This window comes from Hevea brasiliensis, chromosome 6 (assembly GCF_030052815.1).
Source record: "Hevea brasiliensis isolate MT/VB/25A 57/8 chromosome 6, ASM3005281v1, whole genome shotgun sequence".
Classification (NCBI taxonomy): Eukaryota; Viridiplantae; Streptophyta; class Magnoliopsida; order Malpighiales; family Euphorbiaceae; genus Hevea; species Hevea brasiliensis.
In genome coordinates, this window is record NC_079498.1 from 28,074,622 (window position 1) to 28,097,554 (window position 22,933).

The 22,933-nt window shown below is 34.8% G+C and overlaps 1 protein-coding gene and 1 non-coding gene across 2 annotated transcripts; one reads left to right on the plus strand and one right to left on the minus strand.

The window, feature by feature from the left end:
* The first annotated feature begins 15,283 nt into the window (after nt 1-15,283).
* Nucleotides 15,284-15,391, plus strand: LOC131181236 (small nucleolar RNA R71). The gene has a single exon (XR_009149862.1). It is a non-coding gene; the product is annotated as a small nucleolar RNA R71 (small nucleolar RNA).
* Nucleotides 15,392-19,416: 4,025 nt separating this feature from the next.
* LOC131180801 ((S)-8-oxocitronellyl enol synthase CYC2-like) lies at nt 19,417-20,917 on the minus strand. The gene has a single exon (XM_058148523.1). The coding sequence runs from the start codon at nt 20,876-20,878 to the stop codon at nt 19,727-19,729; it is 1,152 nt and encodes a 383-aa protein (XP_058004506.1). The 5' UTR covers nt 20,879-20,917; the 3' UTR covers nt 19,417-19,726.
* Nucleotides 20,918-22,933: the final 2,016 nt, after the last annotated feature.

Genomic DNA, 22,933 nt, shown 5'->3' on the forward strand with positions numbered 1-22,933 from the left:
TTTTGCAGTATTATAATTTTTTGCTTCTAAGCTTTTGATTATCTCATCCATTCATACCTTAAGTTCAAGAGGAATTGCCTTGCTAAAAATGTAGAGGATTTGATTACATGTGCACTAAATCAGCTTCCTCCTTAAATTTGGATTATTGTAGAGTGCCCTTAACGAGTCTAAATAGACAGCATATTTCTAACTTCAACTTGAAACCTGATTCTCTTTAATATAGTGGGTTGTTTTAAGTTGATTTTTGTCTTGTAGTATGCTATTATAGCCAAGTAGTAGAATACAATACTTGTTATTAAGCTAACAGTATGTGTGCGATTTAGGATCTTAATCCTTATAGCAACAATTTGTTTAATCTACCATAATCTTGGACTATGCACAGTGTATCTTTAGTCTAGAAAATGCTTGCCAGGTTCATTGGTTGTGAAGGACAATTTAGTAGACTACAATTAAAATAGCAAAAACAATATTTCATGCGCTGGGACTTTGAATTTACAGAAAAAAAAAAAAAAAAAAGAAAGAAAGACAAAATTCCAAGATTTTCTTATTTAACTAGTTAGCAAGTAGTTGTTACTAAAAATTATTTATTTGTAGTAAGATAAACGGATGTGAAAATACACTTCTTGACGGGATACTATTTTAGGCTAATTGGTTTTCCATTTTATTCATTCAATGTTTATGTTATTGCAAGCTTTAGAAGCCCATGGATAATATTGTAAATTTAAAGTCAATTATAATTGATTATTATTATTATTATTATTATTATTATTATTATTACACAGGTCACCCAAATTGTTAGTCTTGATTCTTGATTTGTTGGATCTTTGAAGCATCTAGAGCATAAAGCTTAAATACTTTTTGGCATGTACGTTTTCCTTTTAATCTTATCAGATATTTATTTATTTATTTATTTATTTTCTGAGATGGAAATGAAAGTGGTTTCATCTATGCGGCTGTATAGACACGATCGGTGTTGTTAGCTTAAGATCCTAGCGAGAATTTTTAATATATTTAATGTCCCAGGGGAAGGTTCAGTTTTCAAGGGCAATGTTTTTGAATTTTCGATAGAATTTAGAGAGAATTCAAAATAGAGTTATGAACATTAAGCTTGTTCTTAAGTAGGCTATTAAATAAATGAATAGTTTAGTATTTAAATGGTATCATGCGACCAACTATTAGTGGGAATCAATTAGTTAGTCTATATTTGAAAGCTACGTAGATCTGATCGTCCATTTTGTAAATGGAGGTACGTAGGCAGCCTCCGGATGCGGTCCAAAGTCAGTAAATCTTGTTTTCTTTCTTCTAAGTGCTTTCTTTTTTGCTTCTCTTTTAATTTCCCTTTCATGTGTTCTAATTGGAGGTATTTTTGGTCTTTGAATTTTTGCCCTCTATTGTGTGTTAAGGAAATGATACAGATCATGTACTATGTTCTTTTTATTTGTTTTGATGACTTTCATATGCTTATTGTTTGATTTTAATTGTTGGTTTCTTGGGAAAATTGTTCTAGAAATTTAAGTTTTATAGTAAGTTTATGTTTAGTTAATCAATTATTAAGAGAAACTCTGTCTATTTGTATTTAGATTATGCATGTCCTAGTTAGGGAGGATGGGTGACATCAAAAGCCAATTATCGATATTTTTTTCATCTGTGAGGAATAATTGGAGACTAGGAATAATATAATTTGAGTGATTTGGAGATTCTAGAATTGCATAGCATGTTGAATTTGATTATTGAATTTATGCAGCTTGTCCTAAATTCTCATTTTTTAATTTATTTCCTTTGTATATTCCCTTTGTTGCATGATGTATATTGTAAATGCCAACTCACTGAGTAGTCTATACTCACCCCACTTAACTCACCAATTTTGCAAATGTTAATGTTGAGAATCAGGTTGATGGTTTTTAGAGCTTTGATTGGCTAGACTCCACGGTTCTGGGGAAGCAAGGGAAGGAAATCTACAGTAGGGAATAAAGGTGTTACAATATAACATGTTGAAGTCAACAACTATTGATTCATTTTTTAAGAGGAAAGAAAAGGCTACAAACAATTCACAGTCTAGTGAGCCAGCTCCTGTATTTAATGATAATGCAATTGTTGAACAACTACCACCTAAAGCTCCAAGAATTAATCACAAAGAGGTTGATATCGCTTCTTTAATTTGTGATCTAGGCTTAAGCCCTCAAATTTAGGAATATTCGGTTAATCAATAAGATGAAATTCGAAGAGCATATATCAAATTTGGGCCATATCATCCTCTTTAATATGAATTTGAATATCCATTCTCTAGTTCAGAAAATCATCGTCGATCATTTCAATCTCATTTGTTTAAAAGTTTTTCATGGCTAGAGTACTCTCCTGTAAAAGATGTTGCATTTTGTGTTCCATGCTATGATTTTTCTAAGAAATCAACTAGGAAGCCTAGTTAGATACATTCACTACAACAAGGTTCAGAAATTGGATAAAAGTTAACAATGGAAAAGATTCTACCTTTTTATCTCATGTGCAAAAAAATCCTGATTTTTCACATAGCATGACTGGTAGATGCTTCAAAGATTTGAGGAACCAATCATGCCATATTGAAAAGGTAATTTAAAAGCGGATCCTCAGCAAATTTTGAATAATTAGTTACGCATAAAAGTTTAAATAGATGTTGTTTGATGGCTAACCTTTCAAGCATGTGCTTTTAGAGGGTATGATAAAAGTCAAAATTCAGAAAATTAAGATAATTGCGAAGTTGTCTACCGCTATTATCTTCATGAATTTATTCAATCTAAATCAGATTATTCATTATTTACCAAGGATACGAAAACTAGGTTATTGGTGATTCTTGTTTATGTGGATGATATAATCATCACAGGAGATGATAAGGTAGGAATTGAATCTTTGAAAAAATATTTGAGTTCAAAATTTCTTATCAATGACTTCGGGACACTTAAATATTTTCTTGGGCTGGAAGTGCTCATTGATGTAAAGATATTTGCATTTCACAATGTAAATATACCTTGGAGTTGTTAAAAGACATAGGCTTGATGTGGCCCAATCGTAAGTGCACGGGTCGTACAAATAATATAGAAAAGATATCGTTTCCACGAGGAGTAAGAACAACACTTAATTAATCTGTAAATCCTCTTAATCCTTAATTACTCTATAAATTTGCATATGTATGCCCTTATGCAGATTTCGACAAGAAATGAAATGGAAAAAATTTAGTCATGCAAGATTGCATAAGTTATGCAAGAGCTTATGCAGGTTTCGGCAGGAATGAAAATTAAGGCAAAGTGAGACCCGAAAGCTGCATAAGTTATGCAGTTACTTATGCACATTTCAACAAGATTCAGATTACAATAAAAATGCATTGCAAGTTTGAAAAATACATGAGAATGAAGAAATGTAACCCTGTGAAGCATAAATCATGAGAAATTATCATCAAAAACACATCAATATATACAGAATCCATCACAATTGCATTATAGAAGCTTGTAGAAGTAAGTTCTGCATAAGAGACATTTGTGAATTATGCCATTTCAACTCAAACCCTACAAGTTAACATTCTAGCACATTAAAGCTCAATAGAAATCTGCACAAAGTTGCACTTATCCACAAAAGAAAATAGGCTCTCCAAGTTATGTCAATTAAATGCAGCATGTGCACATTGAATCACACAACCCAATTAAGTTCAAAACCACTAAAATGCGCATATCCTTAATTAATTTGTAAATCCTCTTAATCCTTAGTCTATTTCTAGATTTAAGTTAATTAAGTCTAATTTTTTTATTATCTATCACAAGGTTTTCTCCTTTCAGTGCTTCAACCATGGATTAAGAACAATACTTAATGGGATCCTACACTAAGCATGTCATTGAGCACACAAGAAATGAATAAAACTTCATTAAAACCACAAAATATGGATTACCCAATTAAAATCCATAAAATATCTCAAATATTACATCCCAACTCCAAAATCTAATGAAACCTACTCACTATCTATAATATTTACAAGAAATTCTAAGTAAATATGGAAATAAATCTTAAATCTAAGCTAAGAACTAAAAAACCCAATACAAGAAAGGTAGGAAATAGAGAAGAAAGGAAGAAAACTCCAAATCTAGTTCAAAAATGGAGGTGACGTTTTTGCTCTATTTTTCTGACTCTTCCCCTGCTGCTGCTCTTTTCTTCCCTCCTTTTTCCCCTCTTTCTGAAATGAGATAATGACATATTTATATCTTTCTGACAAGTAGCCCTAAAATGGTGTGTTTGAGGTGAAGTTCATGTGAGGAAAATCTTTTGCCAGCTCATTATGAAGAGATGCACAGGTTGTGCAAGTTGATTATGCATATTCCATGTAAAATTGTTGGTTCTAGGTGTTTCCCGTGATGTTGCATAAGCTATGCAAGTTGGTTGTGCAGTTTCTTCAAGCTTTGGAGACTTCTATGAAACTGCATAAGTGGATTGCATAAGTTATGCAGGCCCTTATGCAGTTTTCAGCAGGTTTTGGGCTCTTTGCGTGAAGCTGCATAAGCGTAGTGCGAAACTGCATAAGTTATGCAGTTTTTCATAAAGTTGCATAAGTAGGACATGAACTTGCATAAGTCATGCAAAGTAGTTATGCAGATTTCGGCAGGTTTAGGAGTTTGCTTCTTCTTCTTGTGCAGAACCGCACAACTTATGCAGAACCGCACAACTTATGCAGCAGGTTATGCACATTTCGGCCACCTTGCATTTTTCAACTTTCATGCTTTGTTTTTGATATCTTTGGCTGTAGGAAGCACTACTCATTGGTATATTTTCGTTTCCCTAAAAAATACTATTTTTCCTACAAAATAAAGCAGAATTACAAATTAACTCAAAAATTAACAATTATGGAAAACTATCTAAATAATTAATAAAATTGACTAAAAATGACTAACAAGTGAATGAAATGGTAATGAAATTTAACCTAATTGACTATGCAAAATGCATATATCAAATACCTCCAAACTCAAATCTTTGCTTGTCCTCAAGCAAACTTTAAAATATAGTGCCATTTTTTAGGGGTGCCTTGTCCAAAGAGCTATGAAAATCACCTATTAAAGTAACTTAACATACCTTTAGCCATACCAACAATCCATATACCCAGCCTTCAAGATGAAAAGAATCTAATGCTTATCCAAGCTTTCACCACTTAGCCATCAAGTCAATTATCATACAAAATTCTCATACCAACCAATCAAAAGAGAAAGTCATGCTCAAAAGGAATTCTAGAACAATCAATAGCCAAAGTGTCTCTATATAGAATGATGGAATTTAATGAGTGAATGAATAAATTTCCAATCCCATAGGCAAACTCCCTACTCCTATCTCCACTAATGTAGCAAGTACTATCAAGAGATCAAAGGTCTTTTAGGGATGTAATGGGGCTATAGGGTTCAAAATGAGGTTAAGAAGGGAAAGGGTAGGCATGAGAATATTTTCAATCTTGAAGACATAAGGTACACTTTTTTTTTTTGAATAATAAAGAGGAGAGAGATACACAATGAGAATTTTCAAGTGCTAGCCTATTTTACAAAATATATAAAATAGAGGGACACTTTGATACTTTAAACTTGTATCTTGTATTTTCTCTTGATGATTGTCCCTAAAAATGCCACCCCCAAACTCATTTCCTTTAATTACTTTGGGTGGATTTCTTTCAATTTGAATGACAATAGTGAAAAGCACATATACTAGCACTTTTACAAGATGACAAGCATTTCTTCTCCCTTTCATTATTATTTTTTTTCTCTTTTTTTTTTTAGAAATATATAGTGTACCTAATATTATAAATAATTATTCTCATGAAAAGGGTTGGAGTATTTGGTTCATTGGCTAGGTAGCAATAAGGGTTTCAAGAAAAATTTGGAATATGAAGGCTCAAAGGGGTTTACAAGAGTTAGTTATAATAAAAAGGAAGGTTAAAAGCTTAAAATAAGAGGGTTGCGATCAAAGAATGCCTAATCATCTCCCTTTTCAAGTACAAGCTGGTATTTCACCTTGAAAGGTTTAGAAAATTTGTTCTAGGATTGGTGAGACATCACTTGACTACCTTTTATCCCATAACTCCCTCTAAACACTCCAATCTCTAAAGGACTAGTTGGGTGGCTTTTTGGCTAAGAAGAAATAGGTAAGGGATAAACACTTTAAAACTTTGCACCTCTTAGGAAACTTTCAATCTACAAACCCAACTTAAGGTAAGTCAAATCACTCTCATAGGCAACTTCTCATTACTCAAGGGATTTGGCAAAAGATTTTATTTCATGGATGCATGATTCCTAAAAATGAGCAATGCATTAACTAAATGGAAGAAATCTATTTGTATGCAATGTGTACAATTTCTAAGTGATGTATAATGTGTATGTGAATGTGTTATGTATATGTATGTATGGATGTGTATGTAAAATATTTACAATATATATATACAAATGGAATGGGATGAGATGTTCCTATACTCAAAATGTGAAAAATGTAGCAAAAATCAAAATGCACACTCCCAAACTCAAAATTGGACATTATCCTCAATGTCTAAGGCAGTGCAGCATGAAAATTCAAAGCAAAGAGGAATAACTAGGAAAAGTTAAATTTAAAAGCAAAAAAGAAAGAGTTACTTGGTATAGAGCAGTGTTTTAGCATCTAAAATGCGAATTTAAAAGATGATGGTGATGCATAAGGAAGCTGCACAGGTTATGCAGAATAAATGCTTTGTAGAACAGGTGCATAAGGAGACTGCACAAGTTGTGCAGTATAGCATGAGTTGCATAAGGGACTGTATAGGCTATGCAGAACAGTTGCATAAGGAGAAATATAAGTTGAAAAACAGCTACATAAGCAGTTTCATAGCCTGTGCAGTATATTGAATAGCTGCAGCATAATGATATATCAAGGAAAAACTTGAAAACACCTATAGAGGTATGTAAATATAAACAATATATTGACAAGTTTACATAAAGGAGCAGCAAAGGCAAAGAGAGGTAATGAAAAACCAAAGGAATAGCCATCCAATTGTACTTCAAGAAAACAGAATTCAAAACAGACTAAAATTGTTCCAGCACATCTAAAAAGAAAAGCTCCTAGAAATTGAACAAGAGCAAGATAAAAATTAATCTATTTCTATGGTTTTGCCCTTGTCCAAAGGTGCTGCTAGAGGACTGGATGGAGCTGGCTACTGCTGAAGGGGTGGCTCTGGAAGAGGTGATGGAGGTGGAGGTGGCATACCCAAAAAAGCCATTAGCTGCTTCATCATCTCTTTCAACTCTTTCTGCTTGTCTCTGGTCTCCATAACAAGATCGGAGAGATGATCATGACGATCCTTAAGGGTATCAAGACCAGATTCAAGCATCCTATCCACAAAATATACATCATCACTAAGTCTCTCAAGATAAGTGAATAAGGCTTTAGTGTTGAAGGGAGGAGGTGCTGTGGAGGAAGAGGGTCCAGCTGCAGATGGTGTTGGCTGTGCAGATTCTGGCTGGGTATCCCTGTGCAGATTGAGCGAGTTGTGCAAGTTCGTGAAGGTCATTTGGATCGGTGCAGATTGTGTCTCTGTTTGTGTAGGTGGTCCTATATCTGCTACTGGTTGTGCGGTGTCAGATGATGGCAAACTGAATCCAGTTTTGTATAAGTGGGAAGCATCAAAATATAGAGTGTCTGAAAGTGCTTGTAGAGGATGCTCTTCCGGATCAAAGTCAAAATGTTTAGCTATAACAGTTATAAGCCCACCCATGACTATATCACCTACAGATTTGGTAGCAGTGTGCAGCACATGTTCACAAAAGAAGTAACCAGGAGATATTTTGACTTTGTGAAAAGCACACCATAGCATGAACAAGTCAGATTTTTCAACAGCACCAGAACTAGTCCCTCGGCCCAAGATAGTGCTAGTAATAAGCCTATAAATAAATCTAAGTGCTGGGTCTATTATTTGGGAGGTCTTGGATCTGCCAACATAAAAACCCTGAGATTGGTTTGTAATATTTCTCCAAAACTGAACAGCATTCCAAACACCTTTATTTGCTACCTCGATGCCTGTATATGGGACCCTAAATAATCCATCAATAGCAAACCCAAAGATACTATGAAATTGGTCCAATGATAGTTCCCCATTTTGCTCCTAGCACCTAAATTTCATAGTTGGCTTGTAATCCATCTCATGTAGTTTCAAAGTAGCAGAAAATGAGGAAATAAATTCCAAAACTAGTGCTGGATAAACTAACTCTTGTCTATGCACAAATTCCATCCAACCTAGACCATCAAGGTAGGCAACAACATTATCAAATAAACCAACAGATTGGAGGGCATCTGCAAAAATGTACCTAGTGGGTTGCACTTTTCTGTCCTTTAGCCTCTTAAAAGTTGCCTTATGGGTTGCATCAAGAAGAGGCCAAGGTAATTTGGATACCTGTGTTGCGGCTGCTGAAGATTGCTTCTTGCTAGAGGAGGGAGATTTGGCTTGTGGGGTAGAGGCAGAAGCACCGGCCCCTTGTCATGTAGAAGTCAAAGTTCTGGGGTTTTTGGGTGTAGGCTCAGAAGGTGGAGTAGCAGGTGGGTCCTTGCGTTTTGCGGGAGGTGGCGCAGATGCCATGGGTCGGGTTGATTTGGACCAGATTCTCCTTTTGTAGGTAGATGGTGGAGGAGGTGGAGGGGTTTGTAGTGGAGGAGAATCGGGATTGGGGGCTTGCATAGCGAGGGGAGTGACTTGGAGAGGAGAGCCTTGAGGGGAAGGGGAAGGCGTTTCCATGGTAGTGGTGGTAGATGATGATAGGAATGGAGGAGGGAAGAAGAAAATAAAGGAGATAGAGGGAAAGTTAGGGTATCAGTCGGCGCAAAGGTAGGCGGGTGAAGGATTTATGCCGAGAAAAATGAGAAAGAGGGTGGTTGTGAATAGTAATGACGGGAAGTGGGAGGTGGGGAAATGAGTTGTGCTAAATTTTGATTTGCACAGGACATGCGAATTTCTGCATAAGTAGAAAATGGGTGTGCATAACTTATGCAAGTGCTTATGGCAAGTTTCGGCAAGAATGGGAATTCTGAAAAGTTAGTTGTGTAAGAGTGCATAACTTATGCACACACTTATGCAAGTTTCGGCAGAAAAGAAATTCCAGTAAATTTGGTTATGCAATAGTGCATAAGCTATGCACTTGGTTATGCAGAATTCGGCAGAAATGAAAATTTCAGGATTTGAAGTTATGCAAGAGTGCATAAGTTATGCACACAGTTATGCAGATTTCGGCAGAAATGGAAATGGCAAAAATTGTGACTGTGCAGAATTGCATAAGTTATGCATGCCCTTATGCAGATTTCGACAAGAAATGAAATGACAAAAATTTAGTTATACAGGATTGCATAAGTTATGCAAGAGCTTATGCAAGTTTCGGCAGGAATGAAAATTAAGGCAAAGTGAGACCCGAAAGCTACATAAGTTATGTAGTTACTTATGCACATTCCAAAAAGATTCAGATTACAATAAAAATACTTTGCAAGTTTGAAAAATACATGAGAATGAAGAAATGTAACCTTATGAAGCATAAATCATGAAAAATTATCATAAAAAACACATCAATATATGCAGAATCCATCACGATTGCACTATACAAGCTTATAGAAGTAAGTTTTGCATAAAAGACATTTGTGAATTATGCCATTTCAACTCAAACCCTGCAAGTTAACATTCTAGCACATTAAAGCTCAATAAAAATCTACACAAAGTTGCACTTATCCACAAAAGAAAATAGGCTCTCCAAGTTATGCTAATTAAATGCAGCATGTGCACATTGAATCACACAACTCAATTAAGTTCAAAACCACTAAAATGACCCACTTACCATCATATTAACATGATAAGCACAGATATATAAAAGATACACATCCAACCTCAACAAAGAAGCAAATAGCATATGCTGCAGACCCTTTTTGCTGAAAAATTTTTCTGCATAAGCCAAGAAGGGGTCCTGCACAGGAAGCAATAAAAATAAAGGTCCTGCATAGGAAGCAATGAAAATAAATCAATCTTGGAAGAGTTAATGGATAAAATATCAGATTAAGAGTAACTCCCCAGCAGTGCAACAACCTTCATCCATTGAAATACATCTACAAAAGACAAAATTCAACAATGTCAAAAATTGAATTTGGGGAGATTTAAGACAAAAACAAAAGTAATGTAAATAAAAGTAAATCAAAAAAAGCAAGATAAAAGAACTTGGGGTGCCTCCCAAAAGCGCTAATTTATAGTCCTTAGCTGGACTCTTCATGCATTTCACTAAAAAGGAGGTGTGGGATAAGAGAGCTTGTAACAGTAAATTAGCGCTTTTGAAATACATCTACAAAAGACAAAATTCAACAATGTCAAAAATTGAATTTGGGGAGATTTAAGACAAAAACAAAAGTAATACAAATAAAAGTAAATCAAAAAAAGCAAAATAAAAGAACTTGGGGTGCCTCCCAAAAGTGCTAATTTATAGTCCTTAGCTGGACTCTTCATGCATTTCATTAAAAAAGAGGTGTGGGATAAGAGAGCTTGTAACAGCTTGCTCCCTTTATTGGGTCTTCAGTTATGTAATGCTTCAATCTATGCCCATTGACCTTAAAATTCGCAGATTTTTCACTCCAAATTTCAATTGCTTCATAAGGGAAAACTTTAGAAACTCTATATGGACCAGTCCACCTTGATTTAAGTTTTCCTGGGAACAATTCCAATCTTGAGTTGAACAACAAAACTGAATCACCTTCTTTAAATTCCTTTTTCCTGAGATGCCTATCATGACAAACTTTAGTTCTTTCTTTATAAATATGGGCATTTTCATAGGCATCCATCCTCAATTCTTCAAGCTCATTAAGTTGCAATAGCCTCTTCTCACCAGCTTGCTTGAGATTAAAATTCAAGGTTTGAATGGCCCAATATGCTCTATGCTCTAGCTCCACAAGTAAATGACAAGACTTACCATACACCAACCTAAAGGGAGTAGTTCCTATAGGGGTTTTGTAAGCAGTCTTATATGCCCATAAAGCATCATTAAGTTTGACAGACTAATCTTTCTGAGAATTGCTCACTGTTTTCTCCAAGATGTGTTTGAGTTCCCTGTTAGAAATTTCAACTTGCCCTGAAGTTTGAGGATGGTATGGGGTAGTTATCTTATGCACTACACCATACTTTCTCATTAAGCTCTCAAATTGCTTATTGCAAAAATGTGAACCCCATCACTAATTACAGCCCTTAGAGCTCCAAATCTACTTAAGACAAATTTCTTCAAGAATTTCACTACCACCTTAGCATCATTAGTTGGAGTTGCAAGAGCTTCTACCCACTTTGACACATAGGCGACTCCAACTAGAATGTATTTATTATCATATGAAGGAGGAAATGGGCCATAAAATCTATTCCCCATACATCAAATAATTCCACCTCAAGAATATCATTTAGGGGCATTTCATCTCTTTTTGACAGATTTCCACTCCTTTGACATTTATCACATTCTAACACAAATTTCCTCACATCCTTGAAAAGGTTTGGCCAAAAGAAACCAGCTTGAAGAATTTTACTAGCTGTTTTAGAGATTTCAATGTGTCCTCCATAATCGGAAGCGTGGCAATGATGCATAACACTCTCTATCTCCTCATCAGGAATACATCTTCTTATTAGACTATCACAACATCTCCTAAAGAGTAAAGGATCATCCCATCTATAAAATTTTGCCTCATGCAAAAACTTTTTCTTTTGTTGTCATGTCATTCCTATAGGTAAAACTCCACAAGATAGATAATTCACCAAGTATGCATACCAAGGTAGTTTAGCAACAAGAGAGAAAAGTTGTTCATCCAAGAAAAACTCATCAATAGGGACTGCATCCATTTCTTCATCATCCAATTTCAACCTACTAAGATTATCTGCAACTACATTTTCAGCTCCCTTCTTATCTTTAATTTCCAAATCAAACTCTTGTAGCATCAGAATCCACCTAATGAGCCTAGGTTTAGCCTCCTTTTTACAGAGTAAATACCTAATAGCAGCATGATCTGAAAATACAACCACCTTTGAGTCAATAATGTAAGGTCTAAATTTTTCCAATGCAAAGACAATTGCTAAGAATTTCTTTTCAGTTGTTGCATAATTTGTTTGAGCCTCATCCAGTGTTCTACTAGCATAATAAATAGCATAAGCCCTTTTGTCTTTTCTTTGACCAAGAACAGCTCCAATTGCATAATTGCTAGCATCACACATAATTTCAAAAGGTAGACTCCAATCAGGTGGTTGCATGATTGGTGCAGTAATAAGAGCTTGCTTCAACCTGCAAAAGGCATCCAAACACTCTTGGTCAAATACAAATGGTGTGTCATGACTTAACAAATTAGACAAAGGTTTAGCTATTTTAGAAAAATCCTTGATAAAGCGTCTGTAGAACCTGGCATGCCCTAAAAAGCTTCGAATTCCTTTGACATTGGTAGGAGGAGCCATCTTTTCTATCACTTCAACCTTGGCTTTATCAACCTCTATTCCTCTGTTAGACACCAAATGTCCAAGCACTATCCCTTCCTGAACCATGAAATGATACTTTTCCCAGTTTAACACAAGGTTAGTGTCTGCACATCACTGCAAAACTTTAGAAATGTTAGCCAAACATATGTCAAATGAAGATCCCTAAATAGAAAAGTCATCCATAAAAACCTCCATTATATCTTCAATGAAATCTGAGAAGATTGCCATCATGCACCTTTGAAAAGTGGCTGGTGCATTACACAACCCAAATGGCATCCTTCTATAGGCAAAGGTTCCATATGGACAAGTAAAAGTGGTTTTCTCTTGATCATTTGGATGGATAGGGATTTGGAAAAATCTCGAATACCCATCTAAATAGCAAAAATAAGAATGCCTAGCCAGCCTTTCTAACATTTGATCAATGAATGGAAGTGGAAAATGATCTTTTCTAGTGGTAATATTTAATTTTCTGTAATCTATGCACATTCGCCAACTAGTCACTGTTCTGGTGGGAATTAATTCGTTATTTTCATTTTTTACCACTGTCATTCCACCTTTTTTAGGGACAACATGTACTGGACTCACCCAAGTACTGTCTGAGATAGGATATATGATCTATTCCCTTAATGTCATCTGAGATAGGACAACAAGTACTAGACTCACCTTTCTTCTAAAATAATTTTGTGCATGCAAAAGTGTGGACTTATTCCCTTAATGTCATCTATGGTGTATCCTAAAACTTTCCTAAATTGCCTCAACACTCTTAACAACTTATCAACCTCTAAAGTGCTCAAATTTGCATTTACAATTACTGGATAAGTGTCATTGGGGCCAAGAAATTCATACCTGAGCTGAGAAGGAAGTTGCTTAAGTTCTACCTTAGGTGCATCTTCTTCCTTGAATGATGGTTGCTTAGATTCAACTTTTTCCTTCTGTGTGAGTTGAAAAACTGGAGCAGAAATGAATGGTGGACTACCCTCTAAATGTTGAGCATATGCAGCCACATGAGGGTTGTCATTGTCTATGCTTCCTCCATGAACCAAGCAATTTTCAAGTGGATCTTCCGGATATCTCTTTCTGAAGTGTTCTTTAACAAGCTCATCAATGATATCAATTCTCAAACAAGTATCAGCTTCAGAATGATGCTTCTTCATGGTGTTATTAATATTGAAAACCAATTGATCTTCACCAACTCTAAGAGTCAATTTTTCTCCCTTAACATCAATCAATGCTCCTGCTGTAGCTAGAAAGGGCCTTCCCAAGATAATTGGGATATTAGAATCCTCTTCCATGTCCAAGATGACAAAGTCAATAGGTATATAGAACTTCCCAACCTTCAGAGGCACATTCTCCAAAATCCCTTCAGGATACTTAATTGATTTGTCAGCTAACTGAAGAGAAATGTGGGTTGGCTTAAGATCTCCCATATTGAGCTTCTCATAAATGGAAAGGGGCATAAGGCTAACACTAGCTCTTAGATCACATAAAGCTTTTGTAGAACATGACTCCCCAATATGACATGGAATTGAAAAACTTTTGGGGTCTTTGAGCTTAGGAGGAAGTTTCTTCTGGAGTATGGCACTACATTCTTCTGTCAAAGCTACAGTTTCATGGTCTTCAAGTCTCCTCTTGTTTGAGAGAATTTCTTTTAAGAATTTTGCATAAGAGGGCATTTGTGAAAGAGCATCAATGAAAGGCACATTTATGTATAGCTTCTTCAAAACCTCTAAGAACTTTCCAAATTGCTTATCAAGCTTAGCTTTTTGAAATCTTTGTGGAAAGGGAAGTTGTGGCTTGTAAGGCTCTAGAGGTATATACTTCTCTTCCTTCTCTTTAATTTTCTCTTTACCTTTTTCTGCACTTTCTTTCTCACTTTCTTATTTTTCACTCTCATCAATTTCTTTCTCATTTTCTCCCTTCTCACTTCTTTCACTCTTCTCATTGTTTACAACCTTCCCACTTCTTAAAGTAATAGCTTGACACTGCTCTCTTGGGTTTTCCAGTTGACTTGGAAGTTTTCCAAAAGGCTTGATACTTGAGGAAGATGCTTGTTGTGCAATCTGATTTTCCAACATTCTGTTATGTATTTGCATCTGTTCTAGCCTTGCTTTCATCTCTCTCATCTCTTCATCATGCTTAGTTTGGTTAGCAAGAATCTGTTGTAACAAAGCTTCTGTGGTAGAACCTTGCTCTTGCTGTTTTAGTGGAGGATTCATGTTTCTCTACTGAAAATTAGGCAATGGTTGCCTATTTTGCTGATATAGAATTCCTTGTTGCTGTTGTGGTTGAAAATTCTTATTTGGGACTTGGTTTTACTGATTTTCCCATGAAAAGTTGAGATGATTCCTCCAAGCTGGATTATAAGTTTGAGAGTAAGGATTTCCCATTTGTTTGTTTCCATAATTACCAACATATGCAGCTTGCTCTCCATAGTCTACTCCACAGCTAGTTGTTCCTTCTACATAAGCAACTTATTGTGAACTTCCAAATGATGATGATGAACTAACCAACATACTTAAATCTTCCATCTTCTTAGCCAAAACATTTGTAAATGCATCAAACTTTGCATTAATCATGTTGAATAGATCAAGGTCATACATTCCAGCAGCTTGCCTCTTTTGAGTTGGAGCTGGTCTTCTTGGATTACTCCAAAAATGAGTATTCTTTGCAATTTTTTCCAACAGCTCATAAGCTTTATCTTCTTGCTTCATAATAAATTCTCCTCCTGTTTGAGCATCAATAATCCCTCTAATTGCAGCAGTAACATTGGTGTAAAAATTCTGGTTTATCATCCATTTTGGAATGGCATGATGTAGACATTGTCTCTCTAATTCCTTCTATCTCATCCATGATTCATAGAGAGTTTCATCTTCTCTTGGTCTGAAAGCTATCATTTGATTCCTTAATTCTTGAGTTTTTCCAGGTGGAAAATATTATGCAAGAAATGCATCAGTGAGTTGCGCCCAATTTGTAATAGAGTTGTGAGGTAAAGAATTAAGCCAATCCAATGCTCTATCCTTCAAAGAGAATGGGAATAGCTTCAATCTTGCTGCATCATCAGATACTCCAGGTTGTTTTTGCATATCACAAATCATAGCAAACTTCTTTAGATGTGTGTGTGGATTTTCTGAAGGATGTCCTCCAAATTGGGAATTTTGAATCGTTTGAAGTACCCCAAAATCCATCTTGTAGCTATTTGCATCAATTCTTGGTCTTGCTATACTCTCTCTCAAGTCATCAAACTGAAAAAATGCATGATCCATCATACTTTCCCTAGGCACATTAGCATTTACAACCTCTTCACCTTGGGCTACATTCTCATTATTTCGATCATTTCCAGCATTACCACCACCAATCCTAACTCTTTCATCAGCCATTTCTACTTCAATTTCAGTTGCTCTCAATGCTTCTTTCCTTTTTCTGGTTTCATTCTTGTTAGCTCTACAAAATTTCTCAATTTCAGGATTAAACAATAAGGATGTGTCACTTGTGCTTCTAGTTCTTCTCATAAAAGATTAAGAGTACCTAAAAAGAAAAAACAAACACAAAATGAAAAGATAACAAAAATAAAAAACTATAAACAATTAAAATAATCAAGAATTCAATCTTAAACAAACAACTCCTCGGCAACGGCGCCAAAAACTTGATGTGGCCCAACCACAAGTGCACGGGTCGTACAAGTAATATAAAAAAGATATCGTTCCCATGAGGATTTGTGTTAATGATCGAATTTTTGATATAAAAATTGACTAATTTGAACTATTTTTGAAATTAAAGCAATAAATTGATAGATATTGAAGTGTGAAATCTATATATGCAAAATTAATAATCTAATCAACAATGTAATGATTCAACTAAATTTGCGGCAAATTAAAATAAGCAAATTGAAATATGACAAGATTTAAAATGGCAAGCAATTAAATTCGATTAGAAATTAACAATGATAAAAGGGACGATTCTGGAGTTTGGGAGTTCATATTCAAGCGATTTTGAGATTTTTAAATTGGTTATCCAATCTTATAGGAATTACGGGTTTTAAGGAGATTATTTATTAAATCCTTTGAATACTCTTTCAAGTGAGACAAAGAGTGCCTTAATCAATCTAATCCTACATTCGTGGAGTTAAAATTAATCAAGACCTATTAAGTTCCTTAATTAATCTGTAAATCCTCTTAATCCTTAGTCTATTTCTATATCTAAGTTAATTAAGTCCAATTTCTTAATTATTTATCACAAGGTTTTCTCCTTTCGGTGCTTCAACCATGAATTAAGAATAATACTTAATGGGATCCTACACTAAGCATGTCATTGAGCACACAAGAAATGAATAAAACTTTATTAAAACCACAAAATATGGATTACCCAATCAAAATCCACAAAATATCTCAAATATTACATCCCAACTCTAGAATCTAATGAAAACTACTCATTATCCATAATATTACAAGAAATTATAAGTAAATATGGAAATAAATCTTAAATTTAAGCTAAGAATTAAGAAACCTAATACAAGAAAGGTAGGAAATAGAGAAGAAATGAAGAAAACTCCAAATCTGGTTCAAAAATGGAGGTGACATTTTTGCTCTGTTTTTCTGACTCTTTTCCTGGTGCTGCTCTTTTCTTCCCTCCTTTTCCCCTCTTTCTGAAATGAGATAAGGACATATTTATATCTTGCTGACAAATAGCCCTAAAATGGTGTGTTTGAGGTGAAGTTCATGTGAGAAAAATCTTCTGCCAACTCATTATGAAGAGATGCACAGGTTGTGAAAGTTTCTTTTGCAGATTCGATGCAAAATTTGCGGTTCCAGGTATTTCCCGTGATGTTGCATAAGCTATGCAAGTTGGTTGTGCAATTTCTTCAAGCTTTAGAGACTTCTATGAAACTGCATAAGTGGACTGCATAAGTTATGCAAGCCCTTATGCAGTTTTCGGCAAGTTTTGGGCTCTCTGCGTGAAGCTGCATAAGCGTAGTGCGAGACTGCATAAGTTATGCAGTTTTCTGTGAAGCTACATAAGCAGGACATGAACTTGCATAAGTCATGCAAAGTAGTTATGCAGATTTCGGCAAGTTTAGGAGTTTGCTTCTTCTTCTTGTGCAGAACCGCACAACTTATATAGCAAGTTATGCACATTTCAGCCACCTTGCATTTTTCAACTTTCAAGCTTTGTTTTTAATATCTTTGGCTGTAGGAATCACTCCTCATTAGTATATTTTCTTTTTAGTCCCTCAAAAATACCATTTTTCCTACAAAACAAAGCAGAATTACAAATTAACCCAAAAATTGACAATTATGGAAAACTATCTAAATAACTAATAAAATTGACTAAAAATGACTAACAAGTGAATGAAATGGCCATGAAATTTAACCTAATTAACTATGCAAAATGCATGTATCAAGGCTTGACAGGTTATAAACCATTTAATACTCCAATGGAGCAAAACTTAAAGCTAGATAATTAACAAAGTGAATTTCTTGCAATTGTTTCCAGTTATCAGTGGTTGGTTGGAAGGCTTACTTATCTTATAATCACTAGGCCTGACATCAATTTTGTTGTGCAAGCTCTTCGCCAATTTATGCATTCGCCTAGAAAAATTCATCTTAAAGCTGCCTATAGAGTGCTTAAGAATCTAAAAGCGTTGCCATGTCAAGGAATTTTATTCTCATCAAAAAGCTCGTTAAAGTTGTAAGGTTTTTGTTATTCAAATTAGGCTTTGTGCCCAACATCTAGGAGGTGAGTTATAGGCTATTGTGTTTTACATGGAAGTTGGTGTCCCTGAAAGCACAGAAACAACATACGATTTCAAGGTCCTCTATAAAGGCAGAGCGTAGGGCCATGACTGACTTGACTTAATTGTGGATGAAAAGATTGTTAGCAGAACTTGGGAAAAAGATTGATGAGGTTATAACTTTGAATTGTGACAATCAAGCAACTATTTACGAAGCAAAAAATCTAGCATTTCATGAACATACCAAACATATAGAAATCAATTTTCATTTAGTTCGTGATCAAGCGGAAGCAAAGATTGTGTTGCCAGCTTATGTGCCCTCTGAAGCACAATTAGCTGATGTATTAACAAAGCCACTTGGAAAACAGCAGCATCATTATTTGTTGAGCAAATATTTTTCAATCCCTCAGGGGGCGTGTTAAGATAACCTGCTTTAATTAATTTAAGTTTAAATTTTAAATTAGATATCTAGATGATTTGTTACATATTGTTACCTAGATAGCTGATAGAGATAAGTATAGCTAGCTGTCAAAGCTTGTATACAAAGACACAAATAGCTAACTTATAGATGTGAATCAAAGATTTCTTTCCTCTTCAATCATTTTACTTACTAGAGAGGTTGGTCTAGTGGTAAAACTAGCTAAGATTCAGCCTTGAAACCAAAGGTTCCATGTTCAAATTCCATAATGTTGGTTTGTTAGGATGCATAGATGTTGATTACTTTACTCTGCAAATGCACTTTAGCTTAGATTAGTTCACATTGTAATTATTATAATTATGATGTATCTTACACTTCATCTCCTAAAAAGAAAAAAAGGAAAAGTCATGGGATGTTCTTTTTATTTATTAGGTTTTTATTAGAATTTAAACTAGCCATAAAAACGATTTCAATATCTATGATTGAACCAAAGGTTAATGTCACACACTAGATTAAAAGATACTCTGCATATTATATTTTCTCGTTAAATTATATATTTTTGGGTCTATTGAGTTGGCTTAGATTCAACTTGCCTTATAATTTTTTTCTATTTTCTTATCATTAACAAAATTGGCTCATAAAAAAAAGAGTGAAATCATTATGTATAAATAGATACATTAATTACGCCTTTGGATGGTCTATACTCTATTGCTTGCAAAAATATAAAAGCTTAGATGCACAACACAATATATTGGAGCAATAACTTTTCAGATAAATCACATACTCAAATTTATGTATTAAAGAAACTTTAATATTATATTCTACTTTCATTGCCATCAATGGCTCATACAGAAACTCACAACCAAAGCCCAAAGTGGTACTAAATTTGGAGGCATTGTAACACTCCGAGAGACAAAGTATAATTAAGCAGCATCCAGAGAAAACGATAACACAAATCAATTGAAACTGCATCTTTGATCCAAGTCGGTCCAAAGCAGAGACAAAAGATCGAACACCCAAAAAAAAAAAAAAGAAGCCAGCTATGATCCAACGAAACTGGAATTTTCTGCAGAATTAAACATGAAAACAATAAAATGTTTTAAGGAATAATTTTCATGTCTCTCAATCTTCCCACCCACATCCGAATACTCTTGAATGTATCAGTAAACCCAGAAAAACCAAATTCACGACTCTTATTCATGCTACAAACATGTTGAAGCTTCAAATGCAACACCATATTGGTAGCATCAAAACAAGTAATATCCTCCATCTTAGTCTTAAAAAGCCCATACTTTTTAACAATCTCATCCCACACTTTTCCCTTGTCCTTCATCATCTCAGCCCAATCAAAACTTTCATTCTCATCAAAATCCACAAATTCAACATCAAATACCTCACACAGAACCTTCCATAAGCTTTTCCAAGTGAAAACATCGCCATTGCTGCAATTAAAAGCTTGGTTCTTAGCCGTATCTGTCACTGCTGCCCATATATGTTGCTCTGCTAGTATTCTTGCATCTGTCATATCACAGAAATGCTCCCATGTGTATTTGCTTCCGGGATACTTAAAAGGTAGCCCTTTGTGCCTACAAATGGTCGCATATACAGATAAAGTGAGCAGACAGTTATGAGAACTTCTTGAAGATGCACCTATTATTATAGAGGATCTATGCACAGAATAAGAAATGGAAGGTGAGTAAGATGCCACTAGATCTTCTAAAGCATAGTAGAAGTTGGGGTAAGGTAGCCTAGGCAAGTGCTCCTCGAATGGTGGCTCGTGATGGACAAGCTGGTCTGCAAGTTGAGGATCAAATATCGGACCCATGTAATGCTTTGTCCCTGTTTGCAAGGATACATGCCTAAGCCTGGAAGGAGAGGCAGATTTGAGCACATTAAGTACGTTGGCTAGCATGGTAGAATTCACACTGATATTAGCTTCTTCAGCTTCACGAATTTGGAGGGCAACCCAGAAGACATGAGTGACTTGATTGGATATAGGAGTGAGTTTTTGGATTGTATCGGTTTGGTCTAGGACATCCAATGATGTGAAATGGTCGAGCAAAGAAGGAGGGAACCAGGTTGGCAAGGGTTGCCTAGCTACTCCATACACTTTCCATGGGAATTTTCCATCAGGGGATGATGAGAATTCTGTTGGTTTCTTCAGAGCTTCTGCCAAGCTCAAGCCTACCATGCCCGTGACACCGACAATCAAGGCAACTGGTAGTGATGTATCCGAATTTCCTTTCTCCATTAAAAAGGGGAATGAGTGATAATAGCTTTAGTTTGTGTTGACGAGAAAGAAAACAATAGGATTGTGAGAGAGTTAATAGTATTAAGGAAAGATAAGGATAAGATATTTTTTATCTGCAGAGTGCAGCCACTCGTTGATGACCAACTTATTTGCAGATTAAAATATGTTATTTTTGTATTTCCGCAATAAATAATACTTGCTTTGCGTGCCGCTTTGAAAAAAATCTCAATTCGATATAAATATTTAGGAAGTCAACAATAAAAACAACATAAACCACTTTTTATTGAGAAAAGAGACAAAGGCCCAGTTTTGGGGTTGAGGGTGATGTTAAAAAAAAAAAAAAAAGGAAGAAGAAGCTGGTTTGAGCTGAAACTCAATTATTTAACGTGTTTGGCTAAGTAGTAAAACTCAGTTTTAGGCCCCGAAAATCAAGTTTGAGAAAAGCATTCATTTTGATGCTTTCGAGAAGCAGGTTTGAAAGAAATTTTTTATATTTTTAAGGTCAAAAATGCCCTTAATAAGTCATCATTTTAAGGTCAAAAATTTGTTGTTTCGTTATTCTAACATTTTGAGAGGTTTTGGATTGTTTGAATTGGGTTTTTGTGGTTTTCTAATTGTAGTGACATCTAGGATGTTAATTCAGATATGGTAGTTCTTGATTTGTGGTGTACTGTTTGTATACTGTGAAGCACTGAAACTCCAATCATTGGCATTTCCCCCATTTTGGAAACGTTTTCGAGACAGAAATGGTAGGACACACTCATGACACATTTTGGGGCCATGTCCGGAAAAATCAAAAGATGGAAACGTGTTGCCGACGATTAGAGATAACTTCTAGCTTACAATTGGTGTTTATTAATCCTCCCCATAAAACCTAATATGTACGATAATTATAGAGAAATTTTCATTAATCTTTGTAAATATTAGTCTTTTTAATTAATGTTTATTTGTATTTTATAGTTTAATCAAGTTAAAAGTAAATTTCTTTTGTCTAATTGAAATTTGTTCACTTTATGCAAGAACTGGTGAAAAAAGGTGAAAAATGGAGAAGTTTCATAGAGGCAGCATATCTTACGGCTACCTATGAGATATCCCATGGCTCTCTGTGGGATTGTGGAATGCACATGGCCAGCTACAGGATTTACTCTATAATACCACCATCTGTGAGATGCTCTCTGAAGGTCTTTTCTCAACCAATAAGTGACAACTCACAAGAGTTAGTGGAAGAGTCCCAGATAGAGATTGGTTGAGATTTTCTTTAATTTGGTAGAAAAGGAGTTTTTTTTTTTTTTTTGGCACTCTTCCAAACACTCAAAAACTCAATATTTTCTGCTAAAGATCAAGGGTCTTGAAGAGGGGATTTGGGAGCTTGAAGGAAGAAGAACCAACTTGCATCTTATAGAGTTTTATTTTCTTTTCTATCCTTTTAATTTCTTTACTTTGGGAGAAATCCATTTTTGTTGAATGATATTGGGTTTTGATTTGTTGAGTTTTATTGTTATATTTGACATTATGAGTGGCTAAATATTAATTAACTAGGGATTTGTTATAGCTTAACTCGATTTCAATTTTAAGATTTTGATTTAATTTTCTCTATATTATAATTGGTTATTATTTTGATATTAATGCTTTTGGGTATTAAAATTGATACTTGATTGATCTGTTATTTATAATTTTAGCTGGGAAGCACTATTATAAATCTGATCTTGATAACAACTAACATATGATTTTCAACTAAGAGTGAGAACTAAGGTTGGATCTATGGGATATTTGCAATAATCTTGTCTTGATACTTTAATTAATTGAATAGCTCTTATTGGAAACTACGAATTACCTCTGTTAATTAGAAGGTTTGATAATGCCCAAAAGGGATTATTAGATCATTTTTATTATTATTACCCTTGAAAAGATACTTAAAGTGATTACTAAACAAAATCAATTGAAATTAATTATTGGATCAATTGAAATCAATATTCCTAGTAACTTTTTAATTGATTTTATCCCCAAAGTTTTCATTGCCCTCATTAATTGATTTTTAATTATAGTTAATTTATT